This window comes from Lygodium microphyllum, chromosome 25 (genome assembly GCF_053477565.2).
Source record: "Lygodium microphyllum isolate KBCC chromosome 25, Lygodium_microphyllum_v1.1.10, whole genome shotgun sequence".
NCBI lineage: Eukaryota > Viridiplantae > Streptophyta > Polypodiopsida > Schizaeales > Lygodiaceae > Lygodium > Lygodium microphyllum.
This window is the reverse complement of record NC_141159.1, coordinates 14,754,701-14,779,833: the sequence shown is the minus strand read 5'-3', so window position 1 is coordinate 14,779,833 and position 25,133 is coordinate 14,754,701. Positions and strand designations below refer to the sequence as shown.

The 25,133-nt window shown below is 41.1% G+C and overlaps 1 protein-coding gene across 2 annotated transcripts in view; it reads right to left on the bottom strand.

Annotated features, from left to right (window-relative positions):
- Positions 1-25,133, bottom strand: part of LOC148013936 (Neutral/alkaline non-lysosomal ceramidase) — a 103,400-nt gene that overhangs the window by 37,376 nt on the left and 40,891 nt on the right. For both annotated transcript variants that reach the window (XM_087666169.1, XM_087666170.1), the window contains exon 6: positions 16,518-16,643. In XM_087666169.1, coding sequence (XP_087522295.1) covers positions 16,518-16,643 — 126 coding nt within the window. The remainder of the gene's footprint in view (positions 1-16,517; positions 16,644-25,133) is intronic.

Below are 25,133 nucleotides of genomic sequence, written 5' to 3'. Positions count from 1 at the left end.
GCAAGTATTGGTGCAGAAATCGCAGATCAAACATTTGAGGTTAAGCGGGCATCCACCTACAACTATGCCAGATGAGGAATGGCTTGAGCTTAATGAGTTATGCAAGTCCACTATTGTATTGTCTCTCACAGAACAGGTTCACTATAATGTCTTTGAGAAAGAACAGAGTGCATGGCAATTGTGGAAAAAGATCAAAAATCTCTATGACTCCTCTTTTCTTGCTTGGTACTCTTAATGAGTCATGGGATGTAGTCCGTACTACATTAAGTGCTTCTACTGCTACCTTGAAATTATCTAATGTTGAGAGTGCTCTTCTGCAAGAAGAGGTTAACCGTAAGAATTTGGATGCCTCTCGTGTGTCTCATGCTATAACAGTTAGAGGCAGGAATGATGGATATGGAAAGCATGGCAGTGGTAGTGGCCGTGGACGGGATTCTCAGAAATCTCGGTCCAAGTCTCGTGGAAAGTCACGTAGCAAATCCCGTGGCACGAATGCAGATGTTACTTGTCACCATTGTGGGAAAAAGGGCCATATTAGGCCACAATGCCATGAATTGCGCAATGAAAGGCGCAAAGATAAGGGGAAAGACAAAGTGCAGGATAAGTCTTCTGATCGCAGCATAGTGCCTGCAAAGTCCAGTGTTAAAATTGAAGAGATCAATGTTATGCAGTTTGAGAATGTTGATGATGATGATTATATCCTAGCAGCTTCTTCTAGTGCTTCGCAGATGACAGAGATACACTCTATGTATGCACAGTGTTGGCTCTTGGACTCAGGTGCGTCCTTTCATGTGACACCTTGCCGAGAGTGGTTTCATTCATACCGTACTGATTCGGGTACTGTGCGCTTGGGTGATGACAGCTCTCTTGATCTTGTGGGCATTGGTGATATTAGGCTGCAGTTTCCTTCTGGCAGCAGTTTTGTTATGCAAGATGTAAGTCATGTACCTGCTTTGACATGCAGTCTCATGTCAGCTGGACAACTTGATGACGCAGGATATCATGTATGTTTTGGAGACTCTGCATGGAAGATCACTCGTGGCAGACTTGTGATTGCGAAAGGTGCCAAGGCTCGCAGTCTCTACCCCTTAATTATATCAACATCTTCCCTTGATCATGTTTTGTCTGTGGGTTCTATCCCACATGTATCTCTTTGGCATGCCCGTTTGGGCCATATGTCTTTGAAGGGAATGAAAATGCTTTTTGGTTTGCAATACTTACCGCCCCTTGATTATGCATGTTTTGATTCATGTGAGCATTGTCTTTATGGCAGGCAGACTAGGTCTACGCATAAGAAGTCTAGTAGACCATACATGAGTGAGCCCTTGGCATTGGTACATTCAAATGTCTGTGGGCAGTCTATGGGTGGTGCAAAGTATTTTGTTACATTCATAGATGATTTTTCACGGAAAGTTTGAGCTTATCCCATTAAGCCGAAATCTGATGTCTTGGCTGTGTTTCAAAGATGGCTTGCATTGGTTGAGAACCAGTCTGGGTATAGGCTAAAATGCCTAAGGACAGATAATGGGGGTGAGTATGTCTAATGTGCTTTTGAGCAGTTACGTGATGAGAGAGGTATTAAGCGTCAGTTGACCGCCCCCTACACTCCCCCTCCCAAAATGGTTTGGCTGAGCGGATGAATAAAACCATCCAGGAGCGTGTACGCACTATGCTTAGCCATGCAGGCCTACCACGGAGCTTTTGGGCTGAGGCAGTTAGTACAGAAGTGCATGTCATAAACAAGTCACCCTCTAGTGGTTTGGATTTCCAGGTTGCAGAGGAGGTATGGACTGGAAAACATCCCTCTTATGCGTATCTCCGTGTCTTTGGATGTGAGGCATTTTGCCATGTGCCCAGGGACAAGAGAAGTAAGCTGGATCCCAAGAGTGTCAAATGCATTTTCCTTGGTTATGGGGATGCAAGAGAGATGGGTTACTGTCTTTGGGATCCGCAGGCGCGGAAAGTCATCCACAATCATGATGTAGTCTTCCATGAAGACAAAATGCACAGGCAGCCTGAGAGAGTTGTTGAGATCCGCAGGGTCATATTTCAAGAGGAGCCGAGAGCTCCCGCATAGCCAGTTGGACATCCTACAACTGCAACAAATACTCATGGTCAGGGTGTTGAACAAGCAGTTGGGCAAGTAGCAGAGCCTGCCGTGAGACGGTCTACTAGAGACAGACGTCCACCTGATAGATTGCAGCCCTTGATGCATTATGTCTTGGTTACAGATGCAGGAGAGTCTTTCACCTATAATAAGGCTATGCGCAGGGGTGACAGTCACTCCTGGGAGAGAGCTATGCAGTCTGAGATAAACTCCCTGCATAAGAATGACACTTGGGATTTGATTTCCTTGCCTACGGGCAAGAAGGCTTTGCCATGCAAGTGGGTGTACAAGCTAAAAAGTACCCCTGGACACCCCAAGCCGGCATACATGGCTAGATTGGTAGCAGAGAGTTTTAAGCAGGAGCATGGTGTGGACTTTGATGAGGTATTCTCTCCTGTGGTTAAGATGACCACCTTACGCTTAGTCTTGCCTTTGGTTGCTCAGCTTGACTTGGATTTATACCAAATGGATATTAAGACGGCTTTCTTACATGGGAACTTGCATGATGAGATTTATATAGAGCAACCTAAGGGCTTTGCAGAACCTGGCAGGGAGCACCTAGTGTGCAAATTAAAGAAAAGTCTTTATGACTTAAAACAGGCACCTAAGGAGTGGTATCATAAGTTTGATGCCTTTATGCAGTCACAAGGCTACAGCCGGAGTGCTATGGATCTGTGTCTTTACACGAAGAAAGCCCGTGATGGTTCTTTATTGATTTTGGTACTCTATGTGGATGATATGCTGATAGCAAGGAAAGCTCGTGATGAGCTAGATGCTCTTAAAGCTCAGCTCAAGAAGAGCTTTGAGATGAAAGATCTGGGACAAGCCACTCACATACTTGGTATGCGCATTAGACGCGACAGGCATCAGAAACTCCTCTACTTGTCACAAGGGAGTACATTCATAAAGTCCTTGAGCGCTTCCGCATATCGGACGTAAAGCCTATTGGCTGTCCATTGCCTTCTTATGTGAAGATATCACAGGCTGATTGTCCGCAGACAGAAGAGCAGAAGGCCGAGATGGCCGAGATTCCCTATGCATCCGCAGTGGGCAGTTTTATGTATGCCATGATAGCCACTCATCCAGATATTGCCTTTGCAGTTAGTGTTGTGGCACGCTATATGGCTACATCTGGCAAGAAGCATTGGGATGCCGTTAAGAGTATCATGAGGTACCTTAAGGCACTGCAGATATGTGCATATGCTATGGCAGCCAAGATACAGGAGTCATGGGGTACACTGACTTTGATTATGTAGGATATGCAGATAGTAGGAAGTCCACTTCCAGCTATGTATTCACCTATGCTCGAGGTGTTGTTTCTTGGATGCCCAGAGTGTAGAAATGCACGGCCCTTTCTACTACAGAGGCCGAGTATGTTGCAACCACTAAGGCTTGCAAGGAGGCCATTTGGTTGGGTCGTTTAGTTGCTGACCTTGGTATTGATGCTATCCCCACACTTCATTCGGATTCTATGAGTGCTATTCAGTTAGCCAAGAATCCGGTCTTCCATGCGAAGACGAAACACATTGAGGTGAGGTATCACTTCATACGTGGGGTCGTTGAGGACAAGTCTGTTGATCTTGTCAAGATCTCGACTGACCAAAATCCTGCAGATTTGCTCACGAAAAGCCTCTCTACAAAGCACTTTGCCTTCCTCGGGAGGTTGAAACCAGCACACAAACAAATTTTCATCCAATAAAAACATAATTATCATCATAAACTATCAAAAATCCTTCATTTTCTTCATAAAAATGGTCATACCGTGTTTTTACGTAACCCGAGACGCCTTGAATGATTGCATAACCAGCAAACGGAACTTCCATTGCTCTCAATCCAATGTTGTACATCAATCTTCAACATCTCCATCAATCTCCATCACCACTTCCTTAAACTCCCTCTTGGATTCCTCCTTCAAGATGGTGCACATGAACAACCCATAGAGAAGACAGAGAGGGAGGAGAGAGAAAGACTAGATTCTGATCCCTTCATCCAGACAGCCATATCCCACGCGAAGACTGGCAATATGATCAACCAAGAGGGAGAAGTTGCTGGGTAATCTCTGTTCCATGGGTTGCTTTCAACCCGACATCATGATACATGTGGGGGGGGGGGGGGGGGGGGGGGGATGGAAAAATCGGTGCCATCTACTCACGCCATGCTCCACGAAATCTTCATGTTTTTTCATAAAAAATGAAAGGGGGGGGGGGGGGGGCACAATGATAATGCCTATCTTGTAGCATAGGAAAATGACAGTCAGTCCTTTGTTCTCTTCAACCCTGACAGTTCAATCTTCAGGTCTTCTTCCTGTATGCACTCCACAGAGCCCAGTCATGGGTGCTCTCATACCATGTTAACAATCAGAGACAAAGACAAGAGTGAAGAAGCAACTGTCAGAGCAGAGTGCTCTCACACTTTCATTATCATTCCACACACTACTTAGTAAATGTACAACCTAAGGTCACAAAGGACCATTCACACAAAGCAGTTAAGTCCCTAAACACCGACTTATTTAATGTCCGCATAGTGTGATACAGCTGGACAACTTAAGTGTCGGGTATGGTCATACCAAAGATAGTAGATCGAGCTTGAAGTCTTAACACCTTTCCTACCCTCTTTGATGTCCCTCGATTCCTATTATCTTACTTCCTATTTTCCTCTTAATAACCTTAGTATTCTCGGTTTTGGCAAAATATAGTATTCCTTTGCAATAACCTTAGTACTTTGGATTCCATCTACCTTTGTAGGCCTTAGTAGGCCATTGGGCAACCGATGAGCACCCCTTGTCCGATGCCCTATCTTCACTAGAGTGACTACTTGGACTCCCTTGGTAAGATAATCATTGCCTCTTAGTCTTGGTAGGCCACTAGGCAGCCAACGTGCACCCTTTGTCCGATGCCCTAGCATGCTGTGTTTCCTCAATCCTCGCATATCTTCACATGGTATCAAAGTCGGTACTCTTCTAAAGAGTATCTTGCAATGATTGTGGAGGCTAGTCTTTGTGCAAGACTCATACGTGACTTGATTCTGACTCGTAATGTCTCAAGCATCTTCTTCTTTGAATCCTATGATGCCTTATCAAGCTTCTCCATCATTGGAGGCTCCAAGAAGACACTATGGTCTTGAGATGGAGGTAGACACACCTTCACCTTTGCCATCTTCTTATTCTCGTTGTCAAGCATTTTTGTGAAAACTGAAAACCCTTAATCAAATTCTAGTTAGGTTTGACTTTTGCTAGCTTAGTTGTTTGCATGACGGTTCGTTTTGTTATTTCGTAGTTGGATTTCTTGTGTTTGTTTAGCTTAGGATTTCTTTCTATCATTTTGTTTGATTTGTTGAGTGTGAAACTTGATAGCCTTGGTCGAGCTTGGTATTTTTTTGGACAGGTTGAAGTTGAAGTTTGCTATTAGCTACCGAACATTGAGGAGCTAGGTATGTATTCTTGTTGCAACTCATGCACGTCACGGGGATAATGGATTCACGAGCACTTCACGTTGCACTTGTTGATGCACTGCACTCGAGGATTGTCTCCTGTTCTTATCAAATACTTCCATGCCATGGGTTGGGATTATGCACATTTTGCACCATCATTGAGCACTAGCACGGCATGAGGTCCGCTGCAACTATATGCAGTAACTTTTAGATGCACGCGCACATGAGAGAGCACCTGTCGTTGAGCACGCACATTTCTTGCACACACGATATCTGGGATTTTCATCACAAAGTTAGGAACCTCTGGTTGAGAGTGTAAGGAGGTTGGGTGAGTTTAGAGGGTCGTGAAGGACGCCACCCATTGTGAGAAGGGTTGTTCATATTTGGTCAACATCTTGAGGACCATCATTTCTTGAGTGATTGTGAGATTATGGGCGGGAGAAGCAGAGTATGCTATATTTTTTTGAAGAGCGTTGAGAGGTGAGGATAAGGATTTAAATAATTAAGGAACTATGTTTGCATTTTGCATGACGCACAAGCACATCTAGATAGGCTAGGCACAAATATCTTCAGTGCATCCATATTTTTTTGTGTGAGTATTGTTTGAATGGTAGCATGTCATGGATTCGATCAATTGCATGTTTTCTCAAATCATGTATGATTGGGCACGGAGTTCATTTCAAAAAACCATATTCCTGTTAGGGCACACTGCATAAAAAAAACAGGTTCATATCCAAAGAATATTCATTTTGAAGACTCAAGGATCAAAGGAAAAGATCGTATGTTTTACATCGTCAGCGAGTATTTCTTGAAGAAAAAGAGAACATGTGTACTGAAAGTGTATGCAATCACAAGAACAATAGGCCAAGGAAGGGAATAAGTCGTCCAAGATAAAATATGGAGAAAAAATGATACAATTTACGAATATCCGTATTTTTTCTCATTTTTTATCGAATTTCGTAATTCTGCCCGCGTTGGCTTGTCAACCGGATGCGTTCCGATCGTTTTAAGTACCCAAATGTCTATATTCGGATCTCAAATGACGAAGTTATGATCCAAACAAGTTACAAACAGGCATAAAGCAAAAAAAACGAAAATAGTGAAAAGCAGTAGCAAGCAAAAGCCAAAAGCTGAAAGCAAAAAGCCTAATGAATGTGTGTGGATAGAAAACTATATAAGGAGAGGAGAATGGAGAGTTAAGAGCCTTCCCCCTTGCTTACAATTGTATTATGTGAGAGAGGAGGGTGGAGGGTCGCATGCTAGAGTGAGCTCTTGTCATGCTAATTTGAAAGTCGGAGCCTTTGGATGTCAAAACGCCTGAGCGTCGGATCATGGTTGTTAAGGTACGAGGATATATTTCACTTGGTCTATTTTCGAATTGTTGGTATTTTTGTTGTGTTGTGGTTGTGTGATACTCTACCCGCATACGGGTTTTTTTAAAAAATTTGAGCTTCAAGAGGCATTGTGTGTTATCTTGTTTTCGTGTGTGGTTCGTGGTGTATTGTTGAATATTTAAATTTTTCAAGTTGTGTTGTGCATTCGACAAAGTCAATTATCCCAACCGGCACTCCTTAACGTCTTATTATCGGGTTGTGAGTGAAGCTTGCTCTCGATCACCGCTCGCGTAACATCTCTATTTTGGTGCCCCCACTGAGGAGTGCCGAAATTGACATTGTTGTTATTTTGAATGTGAGTTTGTTTTGATTTCTTGTGATTGTTGAAAATGACTAATGATTTTCTTGAGTTCCATGGTAATCATACTGAAGATCCCGAAAGATTTTTAGAAAAAATAGAGCTGTGTTGTTTAATAGAGAGAGTGATTGACCCCAAGGATAAACTCCGGGTTCTTAGGTATCAATTGCAGGGAGAAGCACGAAATTGGTTGCTTGACTTTGAGAGAAGAGTGAAATTTAGGAGACAGAATTTGGACTATGAGACCATTAAAAATGCATTTCTATCTAGGTTTTAAAAAAGAGAAAGTCAAAGTGAGATATGGACAAAAATAGAAACTCGTGTTCAAAAAGATGATCAGTGTGTTGACGGTTTTGCTAGGGAGTTTGAAAGATTGTGGAATCGATGGAGTTTAACATTGTTAGAGGTGAGATAGCCCCAGTTATGTTGAAGATAATGTATTTTGTAAATGGGTTGAAATTAGAAGATTGGAGAGTGAAATTAGAGGTAAAAAACCCTAAGACTTTTGAGGAAGCGGTGAAGATAGCTCAATATCAAGAGAGGAAGACCAAAAGAAAAAAAGAGTTAGGGTTTGATGAACCAAGGGAAAGGTTAAGTTCAAGCCGAGTTTAGAGAAAAGTTTTTGAGGAGAAGAGAGTTAGTAATGCCTATCCTGAGAGAGGTATACTATATTCTCTATTTAGGAGAGATGAGTTGACTTGTGAGAAATCAATTGAAGTATGTGAGGAGAAACTCCCTAGGGTGGTTGAGGAGAAAAATACTTGTTTGACTGATTGGAGTGAAGAGTCTAGAAGTGTGAATTCATACCCATTGACCACGGATACTTCTAGTCCAGTGATTAGTGATTGAACTAAAGAAGAGGGATCGACTGATGATACTTTGGAGCTTGAGGACTATAGAGATGAGCTAGAGATAGATCTAAGTTGTAAAGAAGAAAATGAGAGACTAGATTATTTTAAAGACCAAGAGTTTTCATGTTCTTTGGGAGAGGATGAGAGTCAAGAAAGTTTTGATGTTTCTGATGAGGGAAGGTTTGATGATAATTCTAATAGTCATGGCAGTGTTGAAGAGAGTAAAGACAATTTAGAGAGTGAGCTTGTTTGCCTTGGTGATAGTATAGATGGATTTGATTGCTTGAAGGATAAAGAGAGAATAGAGGATGAATTTTTGAGTTTGTTAGAAGACCATGAGGGGGAGGGCTTAGAAATTGTAAGTTTTCAAGATGAAGGTAAAGGTTCAAATTTGTTGCCTAATGAGTTTGTGGAGATTTGTTGTGAGTTTGGTTATAAGTTTGTTGATCAAGAGACTATGGAGGTTTTAGGTTCTGACTCTTGTTGTGATTCTGGTATTGGTGTTGTTGACTCTGATGAGTCTTGTGAGTTGGTTGGTGATGTTTTGAGTAGCCCTAGAGAGGCTTTTGTTTGTGATGTTGATGATGTTGTTTTGAGTAGACCTAACCTCATGTTCCTTGATAGTTGTGATGATGATTGTTTGGTTGTTTTAGGCAACAATGTAGAAGAGAAAACTTCATTTGATAGTCTTTTAGTTTCTTTGAGTTCTCCTAAAGGTTTTGATGTTGTTTGTGATGATTCTGATTGGGGTTTTGAGGATCATAAGACTGACATTGATGAGGATGTGAGAGAGAATTTGAGTAAGGCTTTAAAAATGATTGAGAATTTGAGGGAAGAGCGATTTAAAATCAAGAAAATAGAGTTGGAAGAGGTTTGTGAGGAGGTAGTAGGGGATTTGGTAGTTAAGGAGTCTTTGGTTGAGGTTTTAGACCCAAAATTGTTGTATTGTGAAGATGTTTTTTGTGATGATGTAGAGGTGAAAGTTTCTTCAGTTTCTTGTGAGGTTTCTTGTAAGGATACTATGAAAGGTGTTTACCACTCTTTGTGTGTGAAAGGCTCGATGAAGTCTTGTATTGTTGATGAGTTGAGTGATGTGGCTGGGTGTCCTGGAGTGACCCGTTTGTGGATGTTGTTAGTTTTTGTGGTGTTATGAATCTGGAGTTGACTCCAGATGATGTTGTGTTTGATTTGGATATTGAGTTGGGAGATCCTTACATAGTATCTTTAGGAGAAGTTGTAGATGAATCAGCGGATGAATTTGAGATTGGCAACAAAGAAAGGGTCAAAACTTTATTTAGAGACTCTAAAAGTAACATGGTTTTCCCTAGGGAGGATAGGTGGGATATGAAGATTTTGGATTATGGTTGGGATTTGTGGGATATGAATATTTTTTAGTGTGGTTGCGATTTGAGAGGTTTGAAGATTTTGGATTATGGTTGGGATTTGAAGAATTTGGAGGATGATGTATTTTCCTTAGATGAAAAGGATTGTCTCAAGGATTTTGATGAGAATTTCATGGATGAGTTTTGTCTACCTGTAAAGGAGTTGTTTGAGAGAAATGTGCCATTTGTGTTTATTGAGAAGATTCTCGATAGATCATTGGATTTGATTTTTGATTGGCTTATAAATGTTGCATCGTTTTATGAAAGCAACTGCTGCACATGAATGTTTGCAGACTAGGGGAAGGGCTAAATATGTCAAGCATTTTTGTGAAAACTGAAAACCCTTAATCAAATTCTAGTTAGGTTTGACTTTTGCTAGCTTTGTTGTTTGCATGACAGTTTGTTTTGTTATTTCGTAGTTGGATTTCTTGTGTTTGTTTAGCTTAGGATTTCTTTCTATCATTTTGTTTGATTTGTTGAGTGTGAAACTTGATAGCCTTGGTCGAGCTTGGTATTTTTTTGGACAGATTGAAGTTGGAGTTTGCTATTAGCTACCGAACATTGAGGAGCTAGGTATATATTCTTGTTGCAACTCATGCACGTCACGGGGATAATGGATTCACGAGCACTTCACGTTGCACTTGTTGATGCACTGCACTCGAGGATTGTCTCCTGTTCTTATCAAATACTTCCATGCCATGGGTTGGGATTATGCACATTTTGCACCATCATTGAGCACTAGCACGGCATGAGGTCCGCTGCAACTATATGCAGTAATTTTTAGATGCACGCGCACATGAGAGAGCACCTGTCGTTGAGCACGCACATTTCTTGCACACACGATATCTAGGATTTTCATCACAAAGTTAGGAACCTCTGGTTGAGAGTGTAAGGAGGTTAGGTGAGTTTAGAGGGTCGTGAAGGACGCCACCCATTGTGAGAAGGGTTGTTCATATTTGGTCAACATCTTGAGGACCATCATTTCTTGAGTGATTGTGAGATTATGGGCGGGAGAAGCAGAGTATGCTATATTTTTTTGAAGAGCGTTGAGAGGTGAGGATAAGGATTTAAATAATTAAGGAACTATATTTGCATTTTGCATGACGCACAAGCACATCTAGATAGGCTAGGCACAAATATCTTCAGTGCATCCATATTTTTTTGTGTGAGCATTGTTTGAATGGTAGCATGTCATGGATTCGATCAATTGCATGTTTTCTCAAATCACGTATGATTGGGCACGGAGTTCATTTCAAAAAACCATATTCCTGTTAGGGCACACTGCATAAAAAAAACAGGTTCATATCCAAAGAATATTCATTTTGAAGACTCAAGGATCAAAGGAAAAGATCGTATGTTTTACATCGTCAGCGAGTATTTCTTGAAGAAAAAGAGGACATGTGTACTGAAAGTATATGCAATCACAAGAACAATAGGCCAAGGAAGGGAATAAGTCGTCCAAGATAAAAGATGGAGGAAAAATGATACAATTTACGAATATCCGTATTTTTTCTCATTTTTTATCGAATTTCGTAATTCTGCCCGCGTTAGCTTGTCGACCAGATGCGTTCCGATCGTTTTAAGTACCTGAATGTCTATATTCGGATCTCAAATGACGAAGTTATGATCCAAACAAGTTACGAACAGGCATAAAGCAAAAAAAACGAAAATAGTGAAAAGCAGTAGAAAGCAAAAGCCAAAAGCTGAAAGCAAAAAGCCTAATGAATGTGAGTGTGGATAGAAAACTATATAAGGAGAGGAGAATGGAGAGTTAAGGGCCTTCCCCCTTGCTTACAATTGTATTATGTGAGAGAGGAGAGTGGAGGGTCGCATGCTAGAGTGAGCTCTTGTCATGCTAATTTGAAAGTCAGAGCCTTTGGATGTCAAAGCGCCGAGCATCGGATCATGGTTGTTAAGATACGAGGATATATTTCACTTGGTGTATTTTGGAATTGTTGGTATTTTTGTTGTGTTGTGGTTGTGTGATGCTCTACCCGCATACGGGTTTTAAAATTCTTTTGAGCTTCAAGAGGCATTGTGTGTTATCTTGTTTTCGTGTGTGGTTCGTGGTGTATTGTTGAATATTTAAATTTTTCAAGTTGTGTTGTGCATTCGACAAAGTCAATTATCCCAACCGGCACTCCTTAAGGTCTCGTTATCGCGTTGTGAGTAAGGCTTGCTCTCGATCACCGCTCGCGTAACATCGTTTTGGTCATTTTACAGATTAAGGGTTTGAGGAATACTTGTGCATCACGTATAGTCTAGTTTACACTCCTCCAACGAGTGCTACTACTCCATCTGGACTGATTGGTGAGACTAGCCATCTCTCTAATCTTGGAGGGACCATGACATTCGGTGCGTCTCATGATCCTTCTCCTTTAACTCAGCCGAGTCTTATGCCGGGTTCGTGTAACCCTTTTGAGTCGTATGAGCCAAAACTCTCTCTTGTTTCTCCTTTTGGTGTATAGCAACCGAATGGTTTTCAGTATGTTAACTTTAATAAAGCAGGCTCTCGAAGCAAATTCCCTTCATCAGATATATCTTTACCACCTGTTTCATTTGAGCAAGTAAACCACACTTCTAAACTCCCTCCCATCCCACCACTATCTTCTCCACATTCTCATCTACTCATATCCTCATTCCAAATTCTTGGATAACATTTCACTTCCACTCAACGCACACTAGGGGTTGAATCTTCCATCTCTCCTCCTAACACTTTCTCTTTCTCCATCGCACCATCTATCTACCCTCCATTCACTCCACCTCTTGGTGCATCATTAGGGGGAATGCCACCCTTTAGCACTGTACATTCCACCTACCCCCACTTTACCACATGCAAGTCTCTTACAACTCTTATGGACCCAAATTGGAAGGCTACAGCTTATTTTGATTCTCTTGTGGTGGATGCTACCCGTTATAGGTGGTTGGTTGGCTCCTCAATCTACCTTCTTAATACTCGTGTTGACTTATGGTATGTTGTGGGTGTGTTGGTTGGATTCATGAGTGAACCAAAGATGGTGCATTGAAGGCTACTCACAGGATTTTGCGGTTCCTACGAGGGACTCCTAATCTTGCGATCTATTATCCCACTGGTACAGGTGCTACCGACTTGGTACTTATTACAGGATGGAGTGATTCAGATTGGGCTAGTGATGTGGATCATCAAAGTGTTAGCCTACCCTATTTTGTATGTCAGTTTGTCATCTCTTGGTTGTGAGCTCCTGTCAGAGTCTCGCAGGAGATAGAGCAGCTCTGTCAATTTGTTCAGCATTTATGTGTTTCTGCATTTCATTTTTGAGTGGCTACTGGCCCATTTTTAGGCCGCATTTTCCAATTGCCCCATTTTAGGGCAATCAGCCAGTTTGGGCAAGCCACAACTGGCCGGCCAGAATTAGGAGGATAGGGCTATTTATAGCTGCCCTCTTGGTCACTCTCACTCACTCCTTTTTGCACATTCAGCACAAACTGCTCGCGTTCCTCTCCAGCATTGGTGCTGGCACTCGTTTCAGCCTGATCTGGTGCCCTCGCTGTCACTCCGGGCTGTGTGCAGGGACTGATCAGTCCACATCCTTATATTCAACATACATTTCAGTCAATGCCGTATTTCTTCCTTCATTCTTTGCTTTTTCTCTCTGTGTTCATGTTCCTTCTTCCGTTGCACACTCTCACATGGTATCAGAGCCTAAGTGAGAACACAGATTTGAGATCTTCTTCCGTGGAGACCACTCCGGCTGTCCCAAAACGCAGCCAAAATCACCTACGTTTTTTGCGCCTGTGTAGAGGCGACCCTCTCTGGAGACAAGGTGGCAACATCCACAACTAGGCAACCTCATTTTGAGGCTTGGTGGCCACATTCACGTGGCAATCATCATAATTTGGGACTCTTACGGCATCTCCATCAAGCAACTATCCCTTTTCCTTGGTGTTTGTTCCTCTGCTCTAGTCGTCCTCTTCTGTGGACAAGTCATCCACTTGACACTCCTTTCCCTCTACAAACGCAAGATTTCTTGGGTGTGTGCAGGATGTCTTACCAATTTTCAGACTTTGATGGCTCAAAAGAGGAGCTTCTTTCTCAACACTCCTCTGAGAGGAGACATGACTATTGGGAGTTTCGTGATCGACGACGAGAGGAGTCTCCTCGAGCCCGTCCTTCTGTCCATGTATCTCACAGGGTTCCATCTACTGTGAAGGCCCTGTCGGAGAAACTTCCATCGGATGTTCGCATGCCTTCCCTCATTCCCTCTATACAAATACACATTCTCCCTTCCTTTCCCAAGGAAGTCAAGTTGGATGGTTCCAACTATTCCTATAGAGGTGCAAGGTGGAGTGCATCTACAGGTAGCTTATGCACAATTCCAGTGTTACTCACTTTCCTACTACTCCTTCAAGTCCACGCAGATAAGCCCAATTACAGGCCCAGCGAAATAGTTCACTTTGTGTGAACTATGCTCAGATGTCACAGATTCTTCACAATTCTGAGCCTTCTACAATTGCAAAGGCTCTTGCACAGCATGTCTGGAGACAGACTATGCAGGCTGAGCTTGATTCCATCGAGCAAAATCAGACTTAGGAGCTCGTACCGCGTCCCAAGAAATAGAAGGTGATAGGTGTGAGGTGGGTCTTTAAGACCAAGTATCCTTGTCGATGGTTCCTTGGACAAACACAAAGCTAGGCTTGTTGCCAATGGTTTTGCACGGCAGGCAAGATTGGATTATTTTGAGACATTTGCTCCTACGGCTCGGATGTCTACTATTCAAGTTGTTTTGGCCCTTGCAACCCACCACCACTAGCCTGTCTATCAGATGGATGTTAGGTCAACCTTCTTGAATGGCGTCCTTATGGAGGAGATTTATGTTTTATAGCCTCTAGGTTGTGTTGTGCAAGGAAAGGAGGATCATGTCTACATATTGCGGAAGGCCCTTTATGGCCTGAAGTTGGCTCCTTGTGCTTGGTGCAAGAGGATTGACCACTTCTTTGTGCAAAATGGTTTCCAGAGCTCCAATCATGACCCCATCCTGTACTTTCAGGTTGAGGGTAGCTGCTATGTGTTGCTGATTTTGTATGTTGATATCTTATCATAGGGAGCGACGCTCAGGAGGTGGATCACACTCGGACTATTCTGAGGTAGGAGTTTTTGACATGACGGATCTTCGGATCCTTCACTTCTTTCTTGGTATGGAGATCTACAAATGAACAGGGCATTTTTATTTTGCAGCACAAGTACATCTCCAAGCTTCTTTCAAAGTTCTATATGGCTGATTATCGGCCTATTTCTTCTCCCATGGACCTAGAGTCCAAGTTTGAGGAAAATGCAGTTCCCCTTACCGATCCCACCCATTACAGGTGCCTTATTGGCTCTTATCTGGCTGATTCACACTCAACCGGATATTTCTTTTGCAGTGGCTTTGTCGTCTACTTTCATGAAGACTCCTACCCAAGATCATTGGAGGATAACCTTGCGTATTCTTCGGTATTTGTAGGGGACTCGATCCTACAGGATCACGTATGGAGAGGGGGTCACTCTCTCTAGTTGGACTGATTCTGATTGGGCACGTGATGTGGATTCCCAACAATCCACTACACGCTATGCTTTCTCCATTGGATTGAGAGCCATCTCTTGGCGCAGCAAGAAGCAACCTAGTGTGGCTCTCTCTTCTACAAAGGCTGAGTATCAGGCCTTTGCTATGGAGGCAGTTTGGCTCCGTCGTATGTTGGCAAAGATTGGCTTTTCACAACCCACACCTACGAAGCTACACGTGGATAACCAGAGTGCCCTTGCTCTGGCCAAGAACCCAATGTTTCATACTCGCACGAACCACACTAAGGTTCAATACCACTATGTTAAAGAGCAAATCATGGATTCGGAACTGGCAATGGCCTACTGTCCCACGAAGGACAATGCGGCTGTCCTAGTTGTGAGCTCGTCAGAGTCTCGTAGGAGGAGACAGAAGAGCTCTGTTAGTTTGTTCAGCATTTCTGTGTTTGTGCATTTTATTTTTGAGTGGCTGCTGGCCCATTTTTAGGGCGCATTTTCCAATCGGCCCATTTTAGGGCAATCAGCCAGTTTGGGCAAGCCACTAGCTGGCCGGCCAGATTTAGGAGGACAGGGCTATTTATAGCTGCCCTCTTGGTCACTCTCACTCACTCCTTTTTGCACATTCAGCACGCACTGCTCCCGTTCCTCTCCGACATTGGTGCTGGCACTCATTCCAGCCTGATCTCGTGCCCTCACTAACGCTCCGGGCTGCGTGCAAGGACTGATCAGTCCACATCCTTGTATTCAACATACATTTCAATCAGTGCAATACTTCTTCCTTCATTCTCTACTTTCTCTCTTTGTGTTCATGTTCCTTCTTCCGTTGCGCACTCTCACACGAACGTCCACGACAGATTATTGACCTTGGGTGTTGGTGCTGTTTCATGGAGCAGCACGAAGCAATCCACGGTTGCTCTATCTTCTACTGAGGTGGAGTATCTATCAAGCAGGAGGACTAACCGAGTGTTCAAATGGGGGCGAGTCCAGACTTACACGATCACACCATATGAACATAGGTCTCCAACCAAGTGATGACCCATCAAGACTTGAATTGACAACCTCACCATTATGGGCCCATGTGCTTACCACTAGGCTATCACCTTTGGCACGAAATGAAAAGTTTCTTGGGACAATGCTACTATGATGAAAGGTGTGTTCGGGACTTTTCCTAAATCACAGCTTGACTTCACGATTAGTCAAAGAAGAATTTGACATTCAAAGAATAGAAAAGACCACATAGATGATAGAATGCTGTTGCTTGAGAGCAGAATTTACCATAGCGAGACTCATCCTCATCAACTATTTTTCAGTTTTTATCACTATGACAATAAAAGGTTGCAGCAAGGAATAACATTTGGAGCCTAAAGCAATGAGCATGAAGTACACAAAGCAGCTCTTCCAGCATGGTATTGTTTACAAATATCAAACATAACTCTCATCTTAGTTATCCAATATAGACAACAGAAACTAACAGCCAAATCTGCTTTATAGACCTTGGCTAGGAGAGAGCTTAAACTTACTGCCCAAGAATATGGCTCAGACATTTCCCCCGTGTCAATCAATACTGGCTTTGGCTTTTGACATTTGCTCTGCTCTTTACTGGGAGGCTTTAATGCAGCACCAACAATTTTCCAAAATGCATTCCCCTGCATTGATAATCATAAAAAATTAGAATGAAATGCGTATATGTCCAATTTCATGGCCAGTTGTAAAGAGATGTTTTATGATGTGCTGCTTCAACATCAAGTTTCTACATACCTTGGTACAGTCACTTTTATATACACGTGCAACTTTGGGCATGCATTTGCAGTCTTATCTTTGTTCATACATTGTATGCATGGCACATGCCAATATCCAAATCAACAATTAAGCATCAAATGAACGACAAATTTAAAAATCTTCATTTCAGTCACCCTAATTATAATCTAAAATGGGCATGGAGCTTGTGGAGGAATCAAATGGATTCACCATACATCAAATCATAGAGCACAGATGCATCCCCGCTCCACACTGCTTCAAATTTAATGAGCACTATTTTAGAGAAACCATAATAGCAAACATTTTTTCTCAACAAATATATTCCTTTGGTTAAGAAATACCCAGTCCAAAGAGGCAAACTCTACAGTTTTGGATCTTTCAAGGTGCTATATTTCCGATCATAAGGCACAAACGGAACAATTTTTTCCCTTGGTTGAGTTTGCATGTAACAACACAGTACATATTTCCACTCACGAGGCTCTTTTTGAGATTGTTGAGGGTGGAAACAAAGTTCCGTTGATCTTGCATACAAAGGACAAGATTTTTGAGGCTGATACATATGCGGAAAGCATGGATGTTGCCTATCAGAAGGTCAAGCAAGCAATTCAAAGGTCACAAGAGAAGCCGAAAAGAGCAGTTGATTGCCATAGCATGCATATTGTTGAGGTTGATTGGGTATTGTTGCGATTTGAATACGCTAGGCTGAAAAGATGAAAGACAACGAGCATTTGTATCCAAAGCTGAATATATGGGTCCTTCTAGGTATTTGAAAAGATTAATGATGCAGCATATAGGCTGAAATTGCCTCCACATTGGCAGATACATGTGAGCTTGTTGTGGCTTCTCATGGTGATGTGTTTGAGGATCTATCTATTGAAATTCAGCTAGAAGTTGAGAAGTTGGATGAGATTTTGATACCCAAGCAAATCTTCGCACCTAAAGAAAGGAAGATTAGAGGTATAGTTTCCTAGAAGTACTTGGTAAAGTTTCACTGATGGATGCCAAATGGATGGAAGAGGGTGACTTGGCAAACCACTCTTAGTTATTCCAACTTTATCTAGAGGCATTTCAGCTAAAGCCGACTTTAGATCGGGCTTTTTCACACTCAATAGAGTGGGAGGTCTAGAGCACTACCTAATGCTCCATGGGGAGGTAGAACTTCCACTCTAGTGGACAACTCATGTATATAGTGGATCTCATTTGTATTCAGCATGCATCCAAGGCACTATTTGCTAACAGTATGTTTGCCATGAGGTCACTATTTAGCATACTAGTCACTATAGTTGGTACACATATGGGTATGCTTTTCACTGTAGCTTTGAGAGTATACACTGCATCAATTGTCAATGGTTTTCATCTGAGCTTTATTAGACAGCAATGTTATGTAATGTCACTGACAGTAGTTCAGCCATGGTTTATGCTCAATTTATGCTTTACTATCGTTGCTTCATCAGAACACTTTTGGAATAGAGTTAATTGGTGCATCCCAAGTGGTTCTGACAACACTTATGATTCATTTTTTGTCAATTATGACTTAGTTATGTAGGCTGGAAATTTCAGCATTTGTTTGGCAATAGCATAGTTGAACATCATTATGTAGGCTGGAAATTCCAGCATTTGTTTGGCAATAGCATAGTTGAACATCAACACCCAATGTTATTCGACTATGATATCTATGTGCTTTTAACCCATTTCGAAGAAGTTGGCATCATCAAAATTGCCATCAAAACTACCAGTCAAAAGATACTCCTTTCAATTGGTCTTCTCATCCTCCGACATTCCCTCACCAATTCTTAGCATATAGACATTGGTAAAGAGCAACTAGAGAAATTGTTGCTGAAATCCTAATTTGCAGCAGCCATTGGAGCTTCTCAACCATCTTAAGATTAGTGCCCACTAGTTGCAAAACTAAGCCCATTCCCATTTGTGCCCAAATACAAGAGCTTGGAGACCAATTTAGCTTGCATGCAAGAATTTATGGCAAACATTTGTATTGAAGATTGACGAAGATCACCCCATATCTCAATATACTTAAACCTATAGCAATACACGATAAAGAAATACCGCAAGGGGCGTCACTTGTTGGGGCCAATTGAGTGTCCCTTGTCCAAGATTAGTGCAGTAAAGTGTATTTTCAGTTTTATGTATTTTATTGCTTGCTATAAATTGTGGTAAATTAAGTCATCTACCACCCTTGCCAAGAAAAGAGGCTAGTTTCAGTTACTCTTCACCTTTGAGTTCTACTATTTATCATTGTCTCTCGCCATACACTTTGTGTTTATCTTCTTTACTCGAGTATATCCCTTTCAATATTTCTTTAGATAATTGATGGATGCTCCAAATTAATTACAAATGGCTATGTTTTCAACAATTTCTCAAGGCATAGCTGATCCACAAGTAGACAATGACCTTGTCACCTTCAATGTTGGCCTCCAACCAACTATAAAGTGTTCAATGCACATGCACACTTCAGCAAGCCAAACCCTCAAATGACAATCAACATTTAAAACCAATTTTGTGAAGCATAATCCACATTATTGCTCTCACAAACAAAGGGCTTTCTCACAATGAAACTACGTAAAAATCACCTTTCTTCACGAAAAATTCTTCAAGAAGTACACGAGACTATTTGAACACAATATCATGGAGAATTTTGCCTTGACAACTATCATGTCCAATTCTCATGCAATCCCACATTGTTTCTCCCACAAATAGATGACTAGAACTAAATATCTCATTAAGCATACTTTAGCCACCTTTTAACTTAAATAGTGTAACATTGACTATACAGTATGAAGACAAATGTGGACTACTTTCTTTTTTTTTTCTAGATGTATATATGTCCTTAGGTTAGGTTTTTCTAGTGTCTTATACTACAAGAGATAAGGGCCATAGATGGCCGACCATATTAACACATTTTTTGAACTCTTTGAAAAACCTTACATATCCATCTAGGATCGCGTTTAACATTGCATTTATAGACCAACTTATATAGTCATGTGTATTTCACAAAAAAAGCACAACTTTTAACAAACTTTCATGATAGAGGGATTTTTGACAATGAAAAAGTGAAAACATCACTTTCTTTGTCTCGAGATCTTGAAGGAGTAGAGAGAATGTGAGCTTCTTGTGCTATAATAACTTGTTTTTATCATATTTAGATCAAAAGAAGCAACAATAGCTAGTGATAATGGAGTCATGGAGTTGCCAAGTTCACTTCCAAGCAAAGAGAAAAAGAAAGGTTGCTACTCTTATTGAGCTAAAAATGCATTATATGCTAATTGGCTACATTAATCAGCCCCAAAACAAACTTACTTAATTAATTTACCAAACTTTCATTAAGAAGAAACGCAATCCTAAAGAGTATCTATGTCCCATAAGCCAAACTCTAATTTGGAAGGACCCAACCATCTATAAATAGACAAGCTGCCCACCATTCAACCTCGATCTCGTTTTTGCAACTTGCAAATAGCTTCTCTATGCTGTCCACACCCTGTTGGCAGAGGATGTCTAAGTTCCAACTACTACCCACTACTTCCTACCATTATACACTTGCTCTCCAACCCCTATGTGTTTATCAATCTATGTGTTTGTCATACAATTGTTTTGAATTCTATAGTTGAGCATTTCTTTACATGGTATCAAAGTTAGGTACTCTTTAAAGAAACCTAAACCCTTAATCAAAAATATTCATCTTCAAAAACAAAATTTACAATGTAAATATGACATCGGACACTTCCACACCAACTCAATCTCCAAAGCAACCTTTGCTAAGAATTGAGCAAGAGAGACCATTCCTTATCCTATTACAAACAAGAAGTTGCAATTGATCATGGCTCACAAAGCCAAAAAGATTGAAAAGATTGGCAGAAGAATAGCCTTTCGACGATACTTACCCAATGAAGATATGATTGATTCTTTCTCGTCAATTTATTATGCATAAATCCAATGATGTTACAGGACTATCGAGACCTCCATCAAGGATGGCCCCCCTATTGGAAAAAGAGATCTAAAGTATATCCCTTACTTTCACACTATTCCATCTACTCCAATGTAAGATACATAAGTTTTGACTTTTATTCCTTCCTTCTCTTTTACTTCTCCTCCTTTGCAACATTTTGGTAAAGATCACAAGGAAGCTAGAGTGCCATATGTCGATCATGGTAAAAGTTCTCTTGAAGATCCATCCTTGTATATTAATACAAAAAGAGGTGATTATATTTTTAAAAAATCAATAACTCTTATTTTCGTTTCCTTTCTTTGAATTATGCTTCTCAAAGTCAAAATGAGTACGATAATTTATCTTCTATAAATTCAACATCATCATCTTCATTTCAATTTCCACCATTAAATCAACATGATCAATTTAATGCATCTTCATCTACATCATTTATACCATAATTTCAAAACCCGGCCATCCCACCCACTTCTTTTGTTGCATCACCTTTATCATTCAAGCCATTTACATTCCACTTTCAAACACCACATGTTCCTTAATACATCACACCAAGGGATTCTTTAGACAGACACAGCCTTTAGGACCTCTAAACCTTCAATTCCGAGTGGTGCTCAAGCACCTTTGTAAAAGGCTCCACCTCCACCTTACATACCTTTAGGATACTCATAGCATGGGGTACCTTTCCTTCCTTACCCAAGTGTGGACCAATTGATACCACAATTTGCTACCATAGCAATTCTTAATGGCCCATCTAACTAGGCTATTGTGCCTCAGCCAATAGTTACACAAGGTTTGAGAGTCCTCCTATCTACTCCACAGGTACTTACGAGTCCCTCCCCACCAATTACTACCTACCTATCCTATCCCCCTCCCTATCCTTACTATCCACCTTATCCACAAACACGTCACAATTCTTTGCCCTCATCAGCAAAGCATGCTTTTATTGATAAGACTCATTTTAACAAGTCTAACTATACCACTTGGTCAAAGTTGATGAGCCATGTCCTTGACTCTCAAAGCCTGTGAGACCTTGTCCAAGGACTACAATCCCAATCAAACCCACACCTCGTTCCACCAAAGGTTGTTTGCTCATGAAAAGCCCAAAATACCTCCGCTATCATCGAGCTAATGCAAGGTCTATTACCTAAATTTGACTCACAGCTACAACACTTCGACATAGCTTCAAAGCAGTGGGAACACTTTGACTGACCGCTATGTGGCTCAAAATAGAACCCATCATATAATCTTGACCATGAGCTTCAAAATTTCAAAATCATTGACTAGGATGACCCTGAGGTCAGGTTGGTTGAGTATCGACGACTTCTCGCTAAATTCTCCACTACAAGGGCTCTGAAGTCCCCTAAGAATCAGTTTACTTTGTTTATTAAATAAGCTACCTAGAAAATACTTCCATCTTGTACAACAAGTGATCTCATAGCCTAGCATGCCTACATTTTACGAATTTGAGTGTCACCTATTGTGTTACGCTCAGCTATTTAACCAATTTCATAGTGTTTCCTTTATAGAGGGGACTCTTATTATCTCTTCTCAAAAAAGGCAAGAAAACTCAAAATCAAAACCAAAAATAATATGAAAATCAAAACCAAGCTAGTGAGTCACAAGGAAACTCGAATCATCCTTAAAATCCACATGGCAAAATGTACCAAAGAAAAACAGATATTAAAAGACTAGCCATTTTGATAATGAGTATCGATCAAAAGCAAGAGGTACACAGCCCAAACAAAAGACCCAAGCCCTCATCCCTTGGTCGAATAACCCCCAACAAGAGAGACAGGGTGATGGGAACCAAAATTAGGGACAATGGCGAGGCCACACCAACATTGCCACCAATAAACCATCAAAGCCAATATTGTTCTCAACTCCAAAGGACATGTCTAACTAGTCTACTGGACATGAGGCAAGGTTTTTCAGTTACCTCTTGACGAGGCCAAAACAAAGACCCACTCTACCAGATCAAGCACATCTTCTCCTATTTGGATCATAGCTAGTGGAGCCACGTATCATATGACCCCTATCTAATACATTTTTGTCTCCCTGGACCTTACAGTTAGAATGTTCGGTGTGGGAACAACTCCTAGATCAAGATCCATGGTCTAGATCACGTCAAGTTCAATATCGACGAGTATTGGATCTTGCTTCGTTAGACGATATCTATTATATCGCCCAACTTGGATGAACCTTTTGTTCATTCAATGGCTTTGCCAATTGGAATGAGCAATTTTCTTTACGACAACTTCTCTTCGTGGGTACTTTTGGTGCATAATCTGATTGGTCATCATGTAGATTATATGAGGATTAATAGTGGTAGTGACTTTATCTCTTACAAGGTCACCAAGTTTCTATAGGAGCATGGCGTTTCTCGCCAGCTCACCTCTACCAACTCCCTCTCTCAAAGGGAGTCATATAATCTACAATGAAGGACCTAACTATGATAAATATACATCCTCAAGTATTTGATTGCGACGGACCCTCAAATAACCACCTTCAAGACATTTTTTGGCACTCGACCTATATTTTCCACTTCAAAGTTTTCAAGTGTTGTGCTTGCATGTGCAATCTTGATAATAATATAAAAAAGGTCACTTTGCAAGTTTATCTCCTCATTTTTGTTGGCTGTTCCTTTGAGATAAAAACCTATTGTTTGTTCGATTCTCAAACGAACAAACAAGGTGATTGTTTTTATGAGAGGAATATTGTGCACTCCTCTATACTTGCCTCTGAGCCAATACCCCCTCCTACCATATTGAAGATAGTATTGTCTAAGTCAGGTCTGCTACCCACTCCAAACCCACTTGTAGAGTATTCAACAACCAAGTCTCCTCCGTGAGACCCATTACCTCACTGGTACCAGCAGACCATGAGAGATTCAAGGATCCTTCCATTGGATCCCACTCCAAAGAACCCTAAAAGATCTGCCTAACTTACACCTACTATATCATTTGTATCTGTCTTTACGGCAAATTATATAGCACATTTTGAGCCAGAGAGTCAATAGAAGACTCCAAAGCATCCCCAATGGCGAGAGGTCATGAAAAAGAAGCTTGAGAACATTAACCAAAATGAGACTTCGACCTTGGTGGATCGCAAGAAAGTCATCAAGACCAAGTGAATCTTTAGGACTCAATTGAAAGTTTATGGAACTTCAAATAAATACAAGGCTCGCCTTATAGTGCAAGTTTTTCAACAAAAACATAGCATAAACTATAAGGAGACCTTTGCCCCCACTGAGTGTTTGACATTAATCCATTTATTGGTTGTACTAGCTGCTCACCACAATTGGCCAGTCTATCAAAAGGATGTCAAAAGTGCCTTCCTAAACGGTTATTTGGAGCAAAAAGTCTATGTGGAGCAGTCTCTCAAATTTCCTTCTGTGGACCATCGAGATGGTTTTTCATTTGTGGAAAACTCTTTATGGGCTTTCTAGTTCCATAGGATGGATGAGTTCCTTAGAACTAGTGGTTACCATTCTACCTCTTATAATCTAAATATATTAGTAAAAACCACTTCAGAGGGAGTCATGTACATTCTATTAAATGTTGATGATTTATTTATCACAGGCTCAGATTCTAAAACCATAGCGGATATAAAGGCCTAACTTTGTTCCACATTCGAGATGACTCATATTGGTTAGTTGTCTTATTTTTGGGGAATGGAGGTAGTTTGATCTCAGGATAGTATTCTTGTCTCATGATAGAAGTACGCCCTTCAATTAGTTCGGCAGTATTGCTTGATCAAACACAGCTTGTGGCCACACCTCTTGATCCCACCAGGTCAACCCTTAGATGAGCACACCTATAGGTCAATTTCTAGGTAAACTTTTTTATTGATACACACTAGGCTAAACCTTGCATATTCTATCTCTCAACTTAAGCAATATTTCAATCCACCTAAAATGTCACATTGAATTACTTGCATACATGTGTTGACATATGGTCAATGTACTTATTCTTATAGTCTAATATATGGTCATGGTTTGCTTTTGCAAGGGTACACCGATTCAAACTAGGCAGGAGTTTCTGACATCCGGCATTCTCACGATGGCTATCTCTTTTCTTTGGAAATGGCTTCCATTTCTTGTCCAAGCTATAAGTAGGAGACAGTGATTACTTCCACAAGCCGAGGCAAAGTATCAGATCCTTTTTTTATAACACCATAGAGGCTGTCTACTTGAGGGGCTTATTGACGGTGCTACATTTTCTATGAGTTTCACATATTGTCCTCTACTATGAAGTAGAGTGTCATTACACTAGTTAGTAGCCTGATTATTATTCACAAATGCGGCATGTTGGTGCTCATTTCCACTTCACCAACGAGCAGGTTGAGCTAGGTACCATCTACCTAGATTTTGTGCCTTCTTCAAATAATTTTGTAAACATTTTGACCAAGGTTATCAATCAAT